Here is a 15,725-nt window from a genome sequence, read left to right as displayed (position 1 = left end):
ATTTATTAGTGACTATCTTATATTTATAGCCCTTAGTTTTGGACTCCTCCACAAGTGGAAACATCTTCTCTGCATCTAGCCTATTGAACCCCTTCATAATTTTAAATACAACACCCTTCTGAAAAGTTAATAGTAGCACTGAGTAGCACCCAGACGGAGCTTTTATCGTCGCAGGGGACTTCAATCACATAAACCTAAAATCTGTACTCCCGAAACTCCACCAGAATGTTTCCTGCCCCACAAGAGGGGAGAACACACTGGATCAAGTCTACACGAGCATTGTAGATGCTTATAAGGCCATTCCCTGCCCCCACCTTGGGAAGTCTGACCACCTCTCCCTGTTTCTAGCCCCGGCATACATCAAAAGAGTGAAATCATCAGTGAGATCAGTGAAAGTATGGCCAGAGGGGGCAGTCTCGGAGCTTCAGGATTGCTTCGAACGCACTGATTGGAGCATGTTTGCCCATAATGACATCGAGGAATACGCATCCACAGTGCTATTCTACATTAACAGTTGCGTAGAGGTCGTCACGACCCATAAAAATATCAGGACATACCCCAACCAGAAACCCTGGATGAACGGAGAGGTCCGCTCGCTGTTGAAAGCACACGATGCAGCATTTAAATCTGGCGACGCGGCGGCTTACAGTGCAGCTTGGATCAACCTAAAAAAGGGTATCAGGACTGCCAAAAGGAAACAGACACAGCGGATAGAGGATCATTTCCACAACAACTCGGACCCCCGGCGTATGTGGCAAGGCATCCAGTCCATCACTGACTACAAGAGTAAAAACACCAGCCCCCCGGTTAGCGATGCCTCCCTTCCGGAGGAGCTTCACAACTTCTACGCTCGCTTTGACAGGGACAACAGGGAGCCGGCTACCAAAGCCTTGCCACCCCCAGAAGACCAGGTGCTCACTCTGTCGACCTCCGACGTAAGGGGTGTTCTACGCGGAGTGAACACACGAAAGGCTGCTGGACCTGATAGCATCCCTGGACGGGTACTCAAGGAATGTGATCAGCTGGCTGATGTCTTCACCGCCATCTTTAATCTGTCATTGGCCCAGGCAGTAGTCCCTACATGCTTCAAGACCGCTATCATTATTCCTGTGCCAAAGCAAACGGCTGTGACGTGTCTGAACGACTATCGACCTGTCGCACTCACACCCATTATAATGAAGTGTTTTGAGAGACTGGTCCTGGCTCACATCAAAGCCAGTGTTCCCGCCTCTCTTGACCAACACCAGTTTGCCTATCGTGCAAACAGATCAACGGAGGATGCAATCACAACTGCTCTACACTCTGCACTGAATCACTTAGACGGTAAAGAGACCTACATCAGAATGCTGTTCATAGACTATGTGGTAAACCACTGTTTGTATTCCACTGTGTACATGCCTGGACATGCCTCGGCTGACTCCTCCCACAAGTCCTAGTATAAAGGTGACTGCTCCCCAGCCCTTTGTATTTCTGGACCGGTCGACCACTCGAGGCAGACCTTCATTCTTTTGTTAATAAAAGCCTTTAGTTACTCTCTTAACTCTCAGTCTTTTATGAGTAATTGATAGCGCATCAATTTTATTAACAAAATTTTTATAATGGAGAAGATCCTCACACCAGCATGCCTGGACTTAGATCATCGGGAGGCGGACTCATCCACCAAGTTTACTCACTGGCTTAAGTGTTTCGAAAAATTCCTGACCGCCTCCGCAGCAATCAAATCGGACGAGGACAAACTGGATGTCCTGACCTCCAAAGTGAACCACCGAGTGTACTTGGTCATCCAAGACGCGACCTCGTACGCGGACGCTATCAAGCTCAAGGACCAGTACACGCGCCCAGTGAACGAAGTGTACGCCAGGCACCTTCTGGGGAGTCGTAAACAACAACCTGGAGAATCGACCGTGGAATACCTTCAGGCACTGTCTGTGCTTGGCCGGGCCTGTGGTTGTAAGGATGTAAAGGCCGCCGTGTACACAGAGGAACTTATCCAGGACGCTTTTGTAGTGGGCCACAGATCCAATTACACCCGACAGCGACTGTTGGAGCAGAGTGACCTCGACCTCAACAAGGCCTCTGAACTCGCACTATCATTGGATGCAGCCTACCGGGGCATGGATGCCTACTCCTCTGCACCGTGGACGCCGCGGGGAATGACAGCCTGGGACACGGTAGGACCGCCTCATAGCGCCGTGCCACCCCAGCCACGGCCCAACTACCGCAGCAGTGTCCCAAGGCCAGACAGCAGTGCCCCAAGGCCAGAAATGCTACTTCTGTGGCCAGGCAAAACACCCCAGAGTGCGCTGCCCGGCGAAAAACGCGATCTGCTCGGGCTGCGGGAAGAAGGGACACTACGCTAACGTCTGCAGGGCCAAAGCCACCCCGAACCCCAGCAGCGCCGCGTGTGGGCCATGCGGGCCGCCATCTTGGGCCTCCCCGGCCATGTGCGAACCACCGGTACAGCAGCCATTTTGGACACCTCCAGCCACATGGGGATCATGGACGCCGCCATCTTGGACGACAGCCGGAACGCAGCAGGCCCCCAACACCGCCTCATCTGATACCCGCAGCGACACACCGACCCCTACGCTGGCATCCGTTACACTGGACCAAGCGAGACCGCACCAGCTGGCCAGTTCCACAATGGACATTAAGGTAAATGGCCACGATACAATCTGCCTTTTTGACTCTGGGAGCACGGAGAGCTTCATCCACCCCGACACGGTGCGGCGTTGCTCTCTCCCAGTCCTGCCTGCGCACCAGCGGATTTCTATGGCCTCCGAGTCCCAGTCGGCGGACATCGGCGGCTACTGCGTAGTGACACTCGTAGTAGACGGGACCGTGTACGATCATTTTAAACTTCTGGTCCTGCCCGACCTCTGCGCTGCCGTCCTGCTGGGGTTAGATTTTCAGTGCAACCTTAAAAGTGTTACGATGGCGTACGGTGGACCCCTACCCCCACTCACAGTCCGCAGCCAGCAGCTCCCAAATTGCCCGCCGCGCACCAGGTGCAACCTCTCCACACTCAGAGTCACCCCCCCCCCCCCCCACTGTTTGCTAACCTCACCCCCGACTGTAAGCCCATCGCCACAAAGAGCAGGCGATACAGTGCCGGGGACAGGGTTTTCATTAAAACCGAAGTGGAGCGGCTCCTGAAGGAAGGGATTATTGAGGGCAGCACCAGCCCCTGGCGAGCCCAGGTTGTGGTCGTTAAGACCGGCGAGAAGCAGCGCCTGGTCATCGACTACAGCCAGACAATAAATCGCTACACCCTGCTGGACGCCTACCCACTCCCCCGCATAGCTGATATGGTCAACCAGATCGCGCAGTACCGCGTCTTCTCGACCATTGACCTGAAATCAGCGTACCACCAGCTCCCTATCCGCCCTGAGGACCGCCAGTATACTGCCTTTGAGGCAAACGGCCGCCTCTACCACTTCCTTAGGGTTCCCTTTGGCGTCACCAACGGGGTCTCCGTCTTCCAAAGGGAGATGGACCGGATGGTAGATCAAAATGCGTTGCAGGCCACTTTCCCATATCTGGACAATGTGACCATCTGCGGCCGTGACTTGCAGGACCATGACGCAAACCTCGAAAAATTCCTCCGCACCGCCCAACTCCTGAACCTGACAGAAACAAGGAGAAGGGCATATTCCGCACAAACCGCCTCGCCATCCTTGGCTGTGTTGTGGAACACGGAGTCATCGGCCCCGACCCCGACCGGATGCGTCCCCTTATGGAACTCCCACTGCCCCACTGCCTCAAGGCCCTGAAGAGGTGCCTAGGGTTTTTCTCCTATTGTGCCCAGTGGGTCCCCTACTATGCGGACAAGGCCCATCCGCTGATCAAGTCCACCTCTTTTCCCTTGACGGCAGAGGCCCGCTTAGCCTTCCACCGTATCAAGGAAGACATTGCCAAAGCCACCATGCACGCAGTGGACGAATCCATCCCCTTCCAGGTGGAAAGCGACGCGTCCGACTTTGCCCTGGCCGCTACCCTCAATCAGGCGGGGAGACCCGTGGCCTTCTTTTCACGAACCCTCCAAGGCCCGGAGACCAGACACTCCGCTGTTGAGAAGGAGGCCCAGGCGATTGTGGAGGCTGTGCGTCATTGGAGGCACTACCTGGCCGGAAAACGATTTACCCTGCTCACTGACCAACGTTCAGTTGCTTCCATGTTTAACAACAAGCAGAGGGGCAAAATCAAAAATGCCAAGATCTTGAGGTGGAGAATCGAACTTTCCACCTACAATTACGAGATCTTGTACCGGCCCGGGAAGCTCAATGAACCCCCGGATGCGCTATCGCGTGGCACCTGCGCCAGCGCGCAGATCGATAGACTGCGGGCCCTCCACAATGACCTCTGCCACCCGGGGGTCACCAGGTTCTTCCACTTCATCAAGGCCCGCAACCTGCCTTACTCTATTGAGGAGGTCAGGACCATGACCAGGAACTGCCAAGTCTGCGCTGAGTGCAAACCGCACTTTTATAGACCAGACAGGGCCCACCTGATAAAAGCCACTCGCCCCTTCGAGCGCCTGAGCGTTGATTTTAAAGGGCCTCTCCCCTCCTCCGACCGCAATGTGTACTTCCTCAATATTATTGACGAGTACTCCCGTTTCCCGTTCGCAATCCCCTGCCCGGACATGACCAGTGCCACGGTCATTAAATGTCTGAACGACCTCTTCACCCTGTTCGGTTTCCCCAGCTATATCCATAGCGACCGGGGCTCATCGTTTATGAGCGACGAACTCCGTCAGTACCTGCTAACTAGGGGTATTGCCACAAGCAGGACCACCAGTTACAACCCCCGGGGGAACGGACAGGTGGAAAGAGAAAATGCGACAGTTTGGAAGGCCGCCCTGCTAGCCTTAAAGTCTAGGGGCCTTCCAACCTCCCGCTGGCAGGATGTGCTCCCCGATGCGCTCCACTCTATTCGGTCACTGCTCTGCACTGCCACTAACGCCACCCCTCATGAGAAAATGTTTGTCTTCCCAAGGAAGTCCACATCGGGGACATCGCTACCGCCATGGCTGACGTCCCCAGGGCCGGTCCTACTGAGAAGGCACGTGAGGACCCATAAAACGGACCCCCTGGTTGAGAGGGCCGACCCCCAGTATGCTTACATTGCATACCCAGACGGGCGGGAGGACACAGTCTCCATAAGAGACCTTGCACCCTCGGGGGCCGCAGTAACCCACTACTCACTACCACCCTCCCCCCACGATCCGATATCCAGCCCCAGCAGACGGCAGGCCTGGGCCCCGCGACCCGCTCGACATCTACGAGGACGACACGCCTGTGCCACAGCCCACGCAGGACTCGACGCCGGAAACTCCACTACCCCTGCCGTCGTCACGCCGATCACAGCGCCAGACAAGACCTCCGGAGAGACTCCAATACACTAACTTTTAATACACTTCACCCCGCCGGACTCAATTTTAAACAAGGGGTGAATGTGGTAAACCACTGTTTGTATTCCACTGTGTACATGCCTGGACATGCCTCGGCTGACTCCTCCCACAAGTCCTAGTATAAAGGTGACTGCTCCCCAGCCCTTTGTATTTCTGGACCGGTCGACCACTCGAGGCAGACCTTCATTCTTTTGTTAATAAAAGCATTTAGTTACTCTCTTAACTCTCAGTCTTTTATGAGTAATTGATAGCGCATCAGACTACAGCTCAGCATTCAACACTATCGTCCCCAACAAGCTGGCCACCAAACTCCACACTCTTGGCCTGAACACTTCCCTCTGCAACTGGACCCTGGACTTCCTAACAAACAGACCCCAGTCTGTCAAATTAGGTAACCACACCTCCCCCCCCCGACCCTGAACACGGGGGCCCCACAAGGATGTGTGCTGAGCCCCCTCCACTACTCCCTCTTCACCCACGACTGTGTGGCTGTTCATGGTTCCAACACCATCATCAAGTTTGCGGATGATACCACGGTGGTAGGCCAGATCACCAACAACGATGAGTCAGCCTACAGGGAGGAGGTCCAGCATCTCGTGAAGTGGTGCGCCGATAACAACCTGGCCCTCAACATCAAGAAAACCAAAGAAATCATTGTGGACTTCAGGAAGTCTAAAGGCGGAAGTCACACCCCCATCCACATCAATGGGGCTGTGGTGGAAAGGGTGGACAGCTTTAAGTTCCTCAGAGTCCACATCACGGAAGACCTCTCCTGGTCCCTCAATACCTCCTCTCTGGTGAAGAAGGCCCAGCAGCGCCTATATTTCCTAAGGAGGCTGAAGGGATGTAACCTGTCACCCCTGATCCTCTCTAACTTTTACCGCTGCACAATAGAGAGCATCCTGACGAACTGTATCACAGTATGGTATGGCAGCTGTAGCTACTATGACCGGAAAGCCCTGCAGCGGGTAGTCAAAACTGCCCAACGCATTACCGGCACCCGGCTACCGACCATTGAGCACATATACCAGAAACGCTGTTTACGGAGGTCACGGACCATCATCAAAGACCCTACCCACCCCAGCCACAGTCTGTTCGCCCTCCTGCCATCTGGGAGACGCTACAGATGCATTCGCACCCGAACGACCAGATTTAGGAACAGCTTCTTTCCCAGGGCTGTCATCCTACTGAACTCCACAAATAAACTCTAAAGCCTGCACATCTGCCAATGCACTTTATTATGGTTATGTTTATGTTAATGTATTACAAGCCAAATGAATGTTGAATGTTTAAATGTCTTAATCTAAATGTACACTCTCGGGAGCCGCAAGCCTACATTTCGTTGTACTGCACTTGTGCACTAACAATGACAATAAAGTTGATTATGATTATGAATATGATTATTTTTCTGCTTTGTTTTCAATCTCAGTCATCTTAAGGTACGCTATTAACAAGCAGCCACTACATTTATTGTTGCATCTGTATAGTATTCCTTTTGTACATAAACCATCAAAAAAAAAGCAAACAAAAGTGCCCCCATTTTAGAGGCACATCTAATAAGGAATTAAACTGTAAAAAAAAAATCAATGGCAACTTAGAAACTTAAATAATAATGTTGTTGTCAGTGTCCAGTCCCCGCGGTGGCCACCAATTGCAGGAGGCCTCAAGCGTACCGGTGGACACCACCTGCTCCTTCTCCAGGGCCACCCGGGGCGGACAGGACCACGGAGGAGAGGCAGGCAGTCAGAGCGACCACCGCCGCGGGCCGTCTCTAACCTGGACCTGTGAATGTTCACCTTGGCCAGGCCCAGGAGGAGGTCCTCCGACTTACCCGCCCCCACCACCCCCCACATCCAAAGATCAAGAGCGTGGGACTGAAGTGGAGCCAGCAGTTGAGGAAGAGCCCCTTCAAATAATGAAATAATGAGGGGCTGCAACCTCTCACAATAAACAAAAACATGAAACACTGACTCATCCAGGCTGCAAAAAAAAAACAGTATTGGATTAGACTGTAAACAAACATTCAGAAAAATAGATCAGTATTAATCCTTACCTGACAAACCCAACCGAGATGAACTTGCTAATGACGTGGGTAGAAACCGTATTTAATTTGGCGTTCCACAGTTCAGCTGGGACACAGAAGACATGAAGCTCTAACACCTGAAACAGTTTATAATGCAAGAACTGTGAATATGCAATACACAAACAATGTAATCATATCCTAACACAATCAATAATTTGAGCAACTGGTATAACAAAGGATGCTGATTGCCCCGTCCCCTCTCCGGGTACAACCAGAGTTAAAAAATGAACGACCATAATGGTTTTAAATCACTCCTGGGATAAAACCGCAGCACCACCAGGCTTAATATAGAAACATAGAAGATAGGAGCAGGAGTAGGCCATTCAGCCCCTCGAGCCTGCTCCGCCATTCAATGCGATCATGGCTGATCATCCAAATTCAGTACCCAGTCCCTGCTTTCTCCCCATACCCCTTGATCCCTTTAGCCTTAAGAAATATATCCAACTCCTTCTTGAATATATTTAATGAATTGGCCTCTACTGCCTTCTGTGGTAGAGAATGCCACAGGTTCACTACTCTCTGGGTGAAGAAATTCCTCCTCATTTCTGTCCTAAATGGCCTACCCCTTATCCTTAGACTGTGGCCCCTGGTTCTGGACTCCCCAACCATCGGGATCATCCTCCCTGCATCTAGTCTGTCCCGTCCTGTCAGAATTTTATAAGTTTCAATGAGATCCCCTTTCATTCTTCTAAACTCCAGCGAGTACAAGCCCAAGCGACCCAATCTCTCCTCATACGTCATTCCTGCCATCCCAGGTATCAGCCTGGTGAATCTTCGCTGAACTCCTTCCATGGCAAGAACATCCTTCCTCAGATAAGGCGACCAAAACTGCACACAATACTCAAGATGTGGACTCACCAAGGCCCTGTACAACTGGAGCAAGACATCCTTGTTCCTGTACTCAAACCCTCTCGCTACAATGGCCAACATACCATTTGCCTTCTTAACCGCCTGCTGTGCCTGCATGCTTACCTTCAGTGACTGGTGCACAAGGACACCCAGGTCTCATTGCACTTCCCCTTCTCCCAATCTATTGCCATTCAGATAATAATCTGCCTTCCTGTTTTTGCTACCAAAGTGGATAACCTCACATTTATTCACGTTATATTGCATCTGCCATGCTTTTGCCCAATCACCCAACCTGTCCAAATCGTCCTGGAGTTTCTCGGCATCCTCCTCACAGCACACACGCCCACCCAGCTTTGTGTTGTCTGCAAATTTGGAGATATTACATCTAGTTCCCTTGTCTAGATCATTAATATATATTGTGAATAGCTGGGGTCCAAGGAGCAAAGGAGGCTGAGGGGGGACCTGATTGAGGTGTACAAAATGATGAGGGGCATAGATAGGGTAGATAAAGAGGAACTTTTCCCCTTAGTAGGGGGGTCAATAACAAGGGGGCATAGATTCAGGGTAAGGGGCAGGAGATTTAGGGGGGATTTGAGGAGGAACTTTTTCACCCAGAGGGTGGTTGGAAGCTGGAACTCACTGCCTGAAAGGGTGGTAGAGGCAGGAACCCTCACAACATTCAAGAAGCATTTGGATGGGCACTTGAAATGCCATTGCACACAAGGCTATGGACCAAATGCTGGAAAATGGGATTAGACTGGACAGGGATTGATGGACGGCGCAGACACGATGGGCCGAAGGGCCTCTTTCTGCGCTGTAAAACTCTATGGCCTAGAAATTGAGTTTTGGCTTAGCCAGGGCTTTAGCGCCGGAAGTTAGTGCCGGCGCTAAGTCCCCCTGCGCGCGCCAAAAATTCAGCAGGGCCGCGCCCAAACGGCTGCCGGCGCTACTGAAGGGTCTTTGCGGCGGTAAATCGGCGCTAACTGCCGTTTCGCGCCGCAATTCCGGCGCTGCGGCACCCGATGCGGTGCGGCAGGCTCGGGAAGTGCAGGCCTCCTCCTTCCCTTAAGGAGGAGCTGCCTGCACCCGATCGCGGCCCGCGAAAATCTTTTAAAAAATGAGCCTGGCACCTCGGACAAGTGCCGGGCTTGCTTCTGTTCCGGGGGGGGGGGGGGGGGGGGGGGGGGGGAGTCCGGGGAGGGAGCTGCGGCCAGGCGGCCGGCGGGAAAGCGGCCGGCCGCCGCGGGGCCTTTAATGCGCTGGCGCAAAGACTCGTAAGACTCTGTTGCCAGAGTCTTAGTTGCGGCTGTCACGGGCGAGGCGGCCGCAACTGAATTTCGGCGCTGGGGCCCGTCGGCATGGCAACCGGGACGCTGCGCACACCGATGACGTCATCGGTGCCGGCGCAGCGCTACCGGTCTACCGCGGCGTAAGGGCCCCAGGCAATTTCGGCGCCGGCGCCAAATGCAGCGCTAGGCCCTCTAGCGCCGCAAAATCGGCGCTAAGGGCACTCAATTTCTAGGCCTATGACTCTATGACTCTATGACCGATCCCTGCGGTACCCGACTAGTCACTGCCTGCCACTCGGAAAAAGACCCGTTTATTCCAACTCTTTGCTTTCTGTCTGCCAACCAGTTCTCTATCCAAGTCAATACCTTGCCCCCAATCCCATGTGCCTTAACTTTACACACTAATCTCTTATGCGGGACCTTATCTAAGGCCTTCTGAAAGTCCAAATACACATCCACTGGTTCGCCCTTATCTATTTTACCGCAATGCTATCAATGTACTGTAAAAAGACTTCCATTTATATAGCACCTTTCACGACCTCAGGACGTCCCAAAGCGCTTTACAGCCAATTAAATATTTTTGAAGTGCAGTCACTGTTGTAATGTAGGAAACGCAGCCAATTTGCGCACAGCAAGCTCCCACAAATAGCAATGTGATAATGACCAGATAATCTGTTTCAGTGATGTTGATTGAGGGATAAATATCGGCCAGGACACCGGGGATAATTTCCCTGCTCTTCTTCCAAATAGTGCCATGAGATCTTTTACGTCCACCCGAGAGAGCAGATGGGGCCTCGGTTTAACATCTCATCCGAAAGATGGCACCTCCGACAGTGCAGCACTCCCTCAGCACTGCACTGGAGTGTCAGCCTAGATTTTTGTGCTCAAGTCCCTGGAGTGGGACTTGAATCCACAACCTTCTGAGGTGAGTGTGCTACCCACTGAGCCATAACTGACACGATTAAATTCATTCTCTTAATTCATCGCCTCAAATTGCTCTCCTCACTACCTCCGGCCTGTGTTATACAGTTCAAAATACTTTCGCCAGACGTGACCCAAGTTTGGACGGACGACCTCTCTAAAATTATACTTCTGAGATGTCGTCACCGAGGGGCAGCATGTAGCTGAGAAATAGGAAGGGGCCAAGGCTAGATCCTTGGTGGACAGCAGAGGTAACGATGTGGGAGCGGGAAGAGAAGCCATTTCAGGTGATTCTCTGGCTACAATTAGATAGCTAAGAATTTAACCCAGTGAGTGCAGTCCCATCCAGCTGGATTACAGTGGAGAAGCTTTGGAGGAGGATGATGTGGTCAACCGTGTCAAAGGCTGCAGACAGGTTGGGAAGGAGGAGGAAGGATAGTTTACGTTTGTCACAGTCACAAAGGATGTCATCTGTGACTTTGATAAGAGCTGTTTCGGTACTGTGGCAGGGATTCAAACATGGAGTTCCAGGAAAGATGGGCACGGATTTGGGATGTGACAGCACGTTCAACGACACTGGAGAGGAAAGGGAGGTTGGAGATGGGGCGGTAGTTTGCAAGGACGGAGGGGTCAAGGGTTTTTTTTTTTTTTTTTTTTTTTGAGGAGAGGGGTGATGAAGGGAGTTTTGAAGGAAAGGGAGACGAGGAGAGAGAACCGTTAACAATATCAGTGAACAAGGGAGCCAGGAAGGGAAGTTGGGTGGTCAGCAGTTTGGTGGGAATAGGGTCAAGGGGGCAGGAAGTGGGTTTTATGGACAAGATGAGCTCGGAGAGGGCATGAGGGGAGAAAGGAAAGAAACTAGAGAAAGGTGAGAGTGTTCAGGGCTAGGGCAGGGGGCAACCTTAGAGGAAGTTTGGCCTGGTGGGCTAGGGGAAGGAAGGGAAGTGGCAGAGGCAGCTGAACAGATGGTCTCAATCTTAGAGACAAAGAAGTCCATGAGCTCCTCACACTTGTTGTCAGAGGTGAGGGTGGAGGAGACAGGGAGAGGGGTTTAAGAAGACGGTTAGCAGTAGAAAAAGCAGCCAGGGGTTATCTTTGCATTCCAGGATGATTCTGGAATAGTGAGTTGTTTTGGCAGACGAGAGTAGTGCTTTGTGGTCCAGTCAGATCTGGCGGTGAATAGCTAAACCAGTGTCCGCCATAGCCATTCAAGTTTGCATCCCTTGGACTTAAGGGAGCAGAGATGAGAGCTGTACTGGGGGAACGGCCAGGGTGAGAGACAGTAATGATTTTAATGGGGACTAAGGCATCAAAGGTGGAGCCGAGGGCGTGGTTGAGCAGATCAGTCACTGCAGAAATGTTGCAGTGAATGGAGGGCCAAAGGCTAAGCAGTTGGGATTCTGAAAGCGCAATTGTAAGTGAATTGGGGGAAAGATTTTTCCAGGGGTGGACACAGAAGGAAGTAGGATTGGGAGAGGGAAAGAGGATGTGGGTGGAGTGCAAGACAAGGAAGGGATCAGAGATGGCCTTATCTGCGATTGACATGACAGGAGTAGCAAGGCCACGTGAGATGGCAAGGTCAAGGGGGTGGCACTTTGGGACATCCTGAGATCGTGAAAGGCGCAACATAAATACAAATTCTTTTTCTCCATGGCAGGATGGTAGACTGACAAAGGTTTTAGCAATGTAAACATCGGAGAGCTATTGGGTGGATGTCAGTCTTCTGTGATCCAAACTAAATGCAAAAGCACCAAATCTGAAAGCACCTTTATACAACTCAAAATATTCCCTCCAAAAACAACCTAAGATTGGAAGAGCAAAATCCTCAATTGACTGTTTTTTTCTCCCACAGTTCAAGTGGGCACAGTATGAACATTTTCACATGGCCACATTAAACTCTACTGGAATCCGAGTGACAACACTCCTCCTGTGTTTCTTCAGCCCATGGCTATAAAAGCAACAGAAGCCGTGATGTGTGCGTCACAGTGGAACATTTAACAAATCGTTGAGTAAATAATAGCTCATGTTTAATTCATCTGTTAACAACGCACGTTACAATGTTAAGTAATACAAATAGAGCTACACAGACCTTTTAGTCGCTGCTTGCTACTGTATGTGGTTTGGCAATTTTGCAAACCCTTTTCCATAATGTTTGTAAAATAAAAATATGTATCTGATATTAAATAAAAAACATTGTTTACTTCTTTTTCTAAAGACATTGTCCAACTTTTACAAAGTAAACAAAGCACGGTCACCCTTAAAGAATTGGAACTAAAAACTTTGCAATCATTTCCCAAACAATTCAGTTATAAATTCAGATAAAAGCAAACAGAACTGGCACATGCCTAACTACTGTGTCTGTTTACACATTCCCCTCATTTTGCTTCCAGTACAAAACCAGCTCTCTGGAAAAAATGTTGATCATGATGTTCTTAATTACACTCAATGGATTTTATGTTAACAGGTCGCCTGCTTGCCAAAAAAACCAAAATATAACAATATTAAACTGAGGACAGGTTACATAGACAAGGCTTGTAATCTGTTGAGTAGAAATGAAGACATGCATTTATATAGCACCTTTCACAACCTCAGGATGTCCCAAAGCACTTTACAGCCAATGAAGTACTTTGTAAGTGTGGTCACTGTTGTAAGGTAGGAAACACGGCAGTCAATTTGCACACAGCAAGCTCCCACAAAGTGCAATGTGCTAATGACCAGATAATCTGTTAGTTATGTTAATTGAGGATAATTATTAGCCAGGACTCTGGGGATAACTCCCCTGCTCTTCTTCCAAATAGTGCCATGCGATCTTTTACATCCAGCTGAGAGCGCAAACGGGACCTCAGTTTAATATCTCATCTGAAAGATGGCACCTCCGACAGTGCCGCGCTCCCTCAGCACTGCACTGGAGTGTCAGCCTAAAACTTTGTGCTGGAGTATCTGGAGTGGGACTTGAACCCACAACATTCTGACTCAGAGGCGAGATTGCCGCCCACTGAGCCACGGTTGACACTGCCATGTCAGAAATAGAAGAATAAAGGATGATGTAATTGAAGTGTTTAAGATGATTAAAGGATTTGATAGGGTAGATAGAGAAAGAAATTATTTCCTCTGGTGGGAGAATCCAGAACAAGGGGGCATAACCTTAAAATTAGAGCTAGGCCGTTCAGGGGTGAAGTCAGGAAGGGTAATGGAAATCTAGAACTCTCCCCCCCAAAAAGCTGTTGAGGCTGGAGGTCAACTGAAAATTAAAAAACTGAGATTGATAGACTTTTGTTAGACAAGGGTATTAAGGGTTATGGAACCAAGGCGGGCAGGTGGAGTTAAGATACAGATCAGCCGTGATCTAACTGAATGGTGGAACAGACTCGAGGGGCTGAATGGCCTACACCTGCTCCCGTGTTCCTGTGACAGAACTCCCAACCCTGTAACCTCAGGAGTAAAGACAGCTTCAGCTTTAGAAAATGGGGCAGCACCGGGTGTTTGGTCAGTCAGGAGATTCCAGTGGAGATGCTCAAAGCCCCGTGGAGAGGGCTCCCCACAATCAGAAACACCGAGGGGCACAACACTAAAGCCCCAATTCTCAATACTTCAGATTGTCAGAGCAGAAAACAAATGGGGAAATGTTAGAAAGGAGATTTGTGATCATAGAGGGTGAAACCGATAAGTGAGTAGCAGAGCAGAGTTTATTTTTAAGCATTAAAATAAAGACAGACTTACAATCCAGTCCGTCAGGATGAGGGTGAGTCCGACAGCATCTACAAGAGCCTGACAGATACTTTCGATGATGTCCAGAAGTGGATCGATCTCACGGACAGTAAGGCACACACGCATGCCTTGGTCAAGCAACATTTTGGACCTGCTTTGAAGTATGCTACAAAAATTGTCGATAATAAGCAGAGTCAAGAAAACTGGAACAACTGTATTCAGTTGATGAAGTCCCTCGGGTGGAAGCACTGTGCCCCTTTCTACGAGAACTCCCTCCCTGTGATGTATCCCCCAGATCACGTCCCATTCTAACTTTTGTCAGTGGAATAAAGATTATGTGTGTGCAAGTTTAATCGGGATTGATATAGGAAGGGCCTTTCTGATGATTACATTGGATTCTTCTCTTCTTCTTAGGCAGTCCCTCGGAACCGAGGATGACTTGCTTCCACATTAAAAATGAGTTTGCAGGTGACTGATGAGTCCATTGCGGGACCTACAGTCTCTGTCACAGGTGGGGCAGACGGTGGTTGAAGGGGGCGGCTGGGCGGGGTGCTTGGGTTGACATTCGCTCCTTCCGCTGTTTGCGCTTGGCTTCCGCTTACTCCCGGCGAAGAGACTCGAGGTGTTCGGCGCCTTCCCGGATGTTTCTTCTCCACTCTGTACGGTCTTGGGACAGGGATTCCCAGGTGTCGGTGGGGATGTTGCACTTTTTCAAGGAGGCTTTGAGGGTGTCCTTGAAGCATTTCCTCTGCCCACCTGCGGCTCTCTTGCCGTGTCGGAGCTCAGAGTAGAGCGCTTGTTTTGGGAGTCTCGTATCGGGCATGCGGACGATGTGATCCATCCATCGGAGCTGATCGAGCGTGGTCAAAGCTTCGATGCTGGGGATGTTGGCCTGAGCGAGAACACTGATGTTGGTGCACCTATCCTGCCAATGGATTTGCAGGATCTTGCGGAGGCAGCGTTGGTGGTACCTCTCCAGTGCTTTGAGGTGCCTGCTGTACATGGTCCATGTCTCTGAGGCATACAGCAGGGCGGGTATCACTGCTGCTCTGTAGACCATGAGCTTAGTGCTGGGTTTGAGGTCCTGGTCTTCAAACACACTCTTCCTCAGGCGACCGAAGGCTGCACTGGCACACTGAAGGTGGTGTTGGACTTCGTCATCGACGTCTGCCCTTGTTGACAGTAGACTCCCGAGGTATGGAAAGTGGTCCACATTGTCCAAGGCCTTGTCATGGATTTTGATAATCGGGGGGCAGTACTGTGTGGCGGGGGCAGGTTGGTAGAGGACCTTTGTCTTACGGATGTTTAGTGTAAGGCCCATGCTCTCGTACACATCGGTGAAGGGGTTAACGATGGTTTGGAGTTCGACCTCCGAGTGAGCGCAGTCGCAAGCGTCGTCTGCATACTGTAATTCGACGGCAGAGGAAGGGATGACCTTGGATCTGGACTGGAGGCGACGGAG

The 15,725-nt window shown here is 50.8% G+C and overlaps 1 protein-coding gene across 2 annotated transcripts in view; it reads right to left on the bottom strand.

Annotated features, from left to right (window-relative positions):
* spata1 (spermatogenesis associated 1) overlaps positions 1 to 15,725 on the bottom strand; it is a 97,827-nt gene that overhangs the window by 66,661 nt on the left and 15,441 nt on the right. For both annotated transcript variants that reach the window (XM_085983515.1, XM_085983514.1), the window contains exon 2: positions 7,467 to 7,573. In XM_085983515.1, coding sequence (XP_085839641.1) covers positions 7,467 to 7,573 — 107 coding nt within the window. The remainder of the gene's footprint in view (positions 1 to 7,466; positions 7,574 to 15,725) is intronic.

This window comes from Somniosus microcephalus, chromosome 3 (assembly GCF_052327205.1).
Source record: "Somniosus microcephalus isolate GS21.2 chromosome 3, FLI_Smic_1.0, whole genome shotgun sequence".
NCBI classification, from domain to species: domain Eukaryota; kingdom Metazoa; phylum Chordata; class Chondrichthyes; order Squaliformes; family Somniosidae; genus Somniosus; species Somniosus microcephalus.
This window is presented reverse-complemented; position numbering and strand designations above follow the sequence as displayed.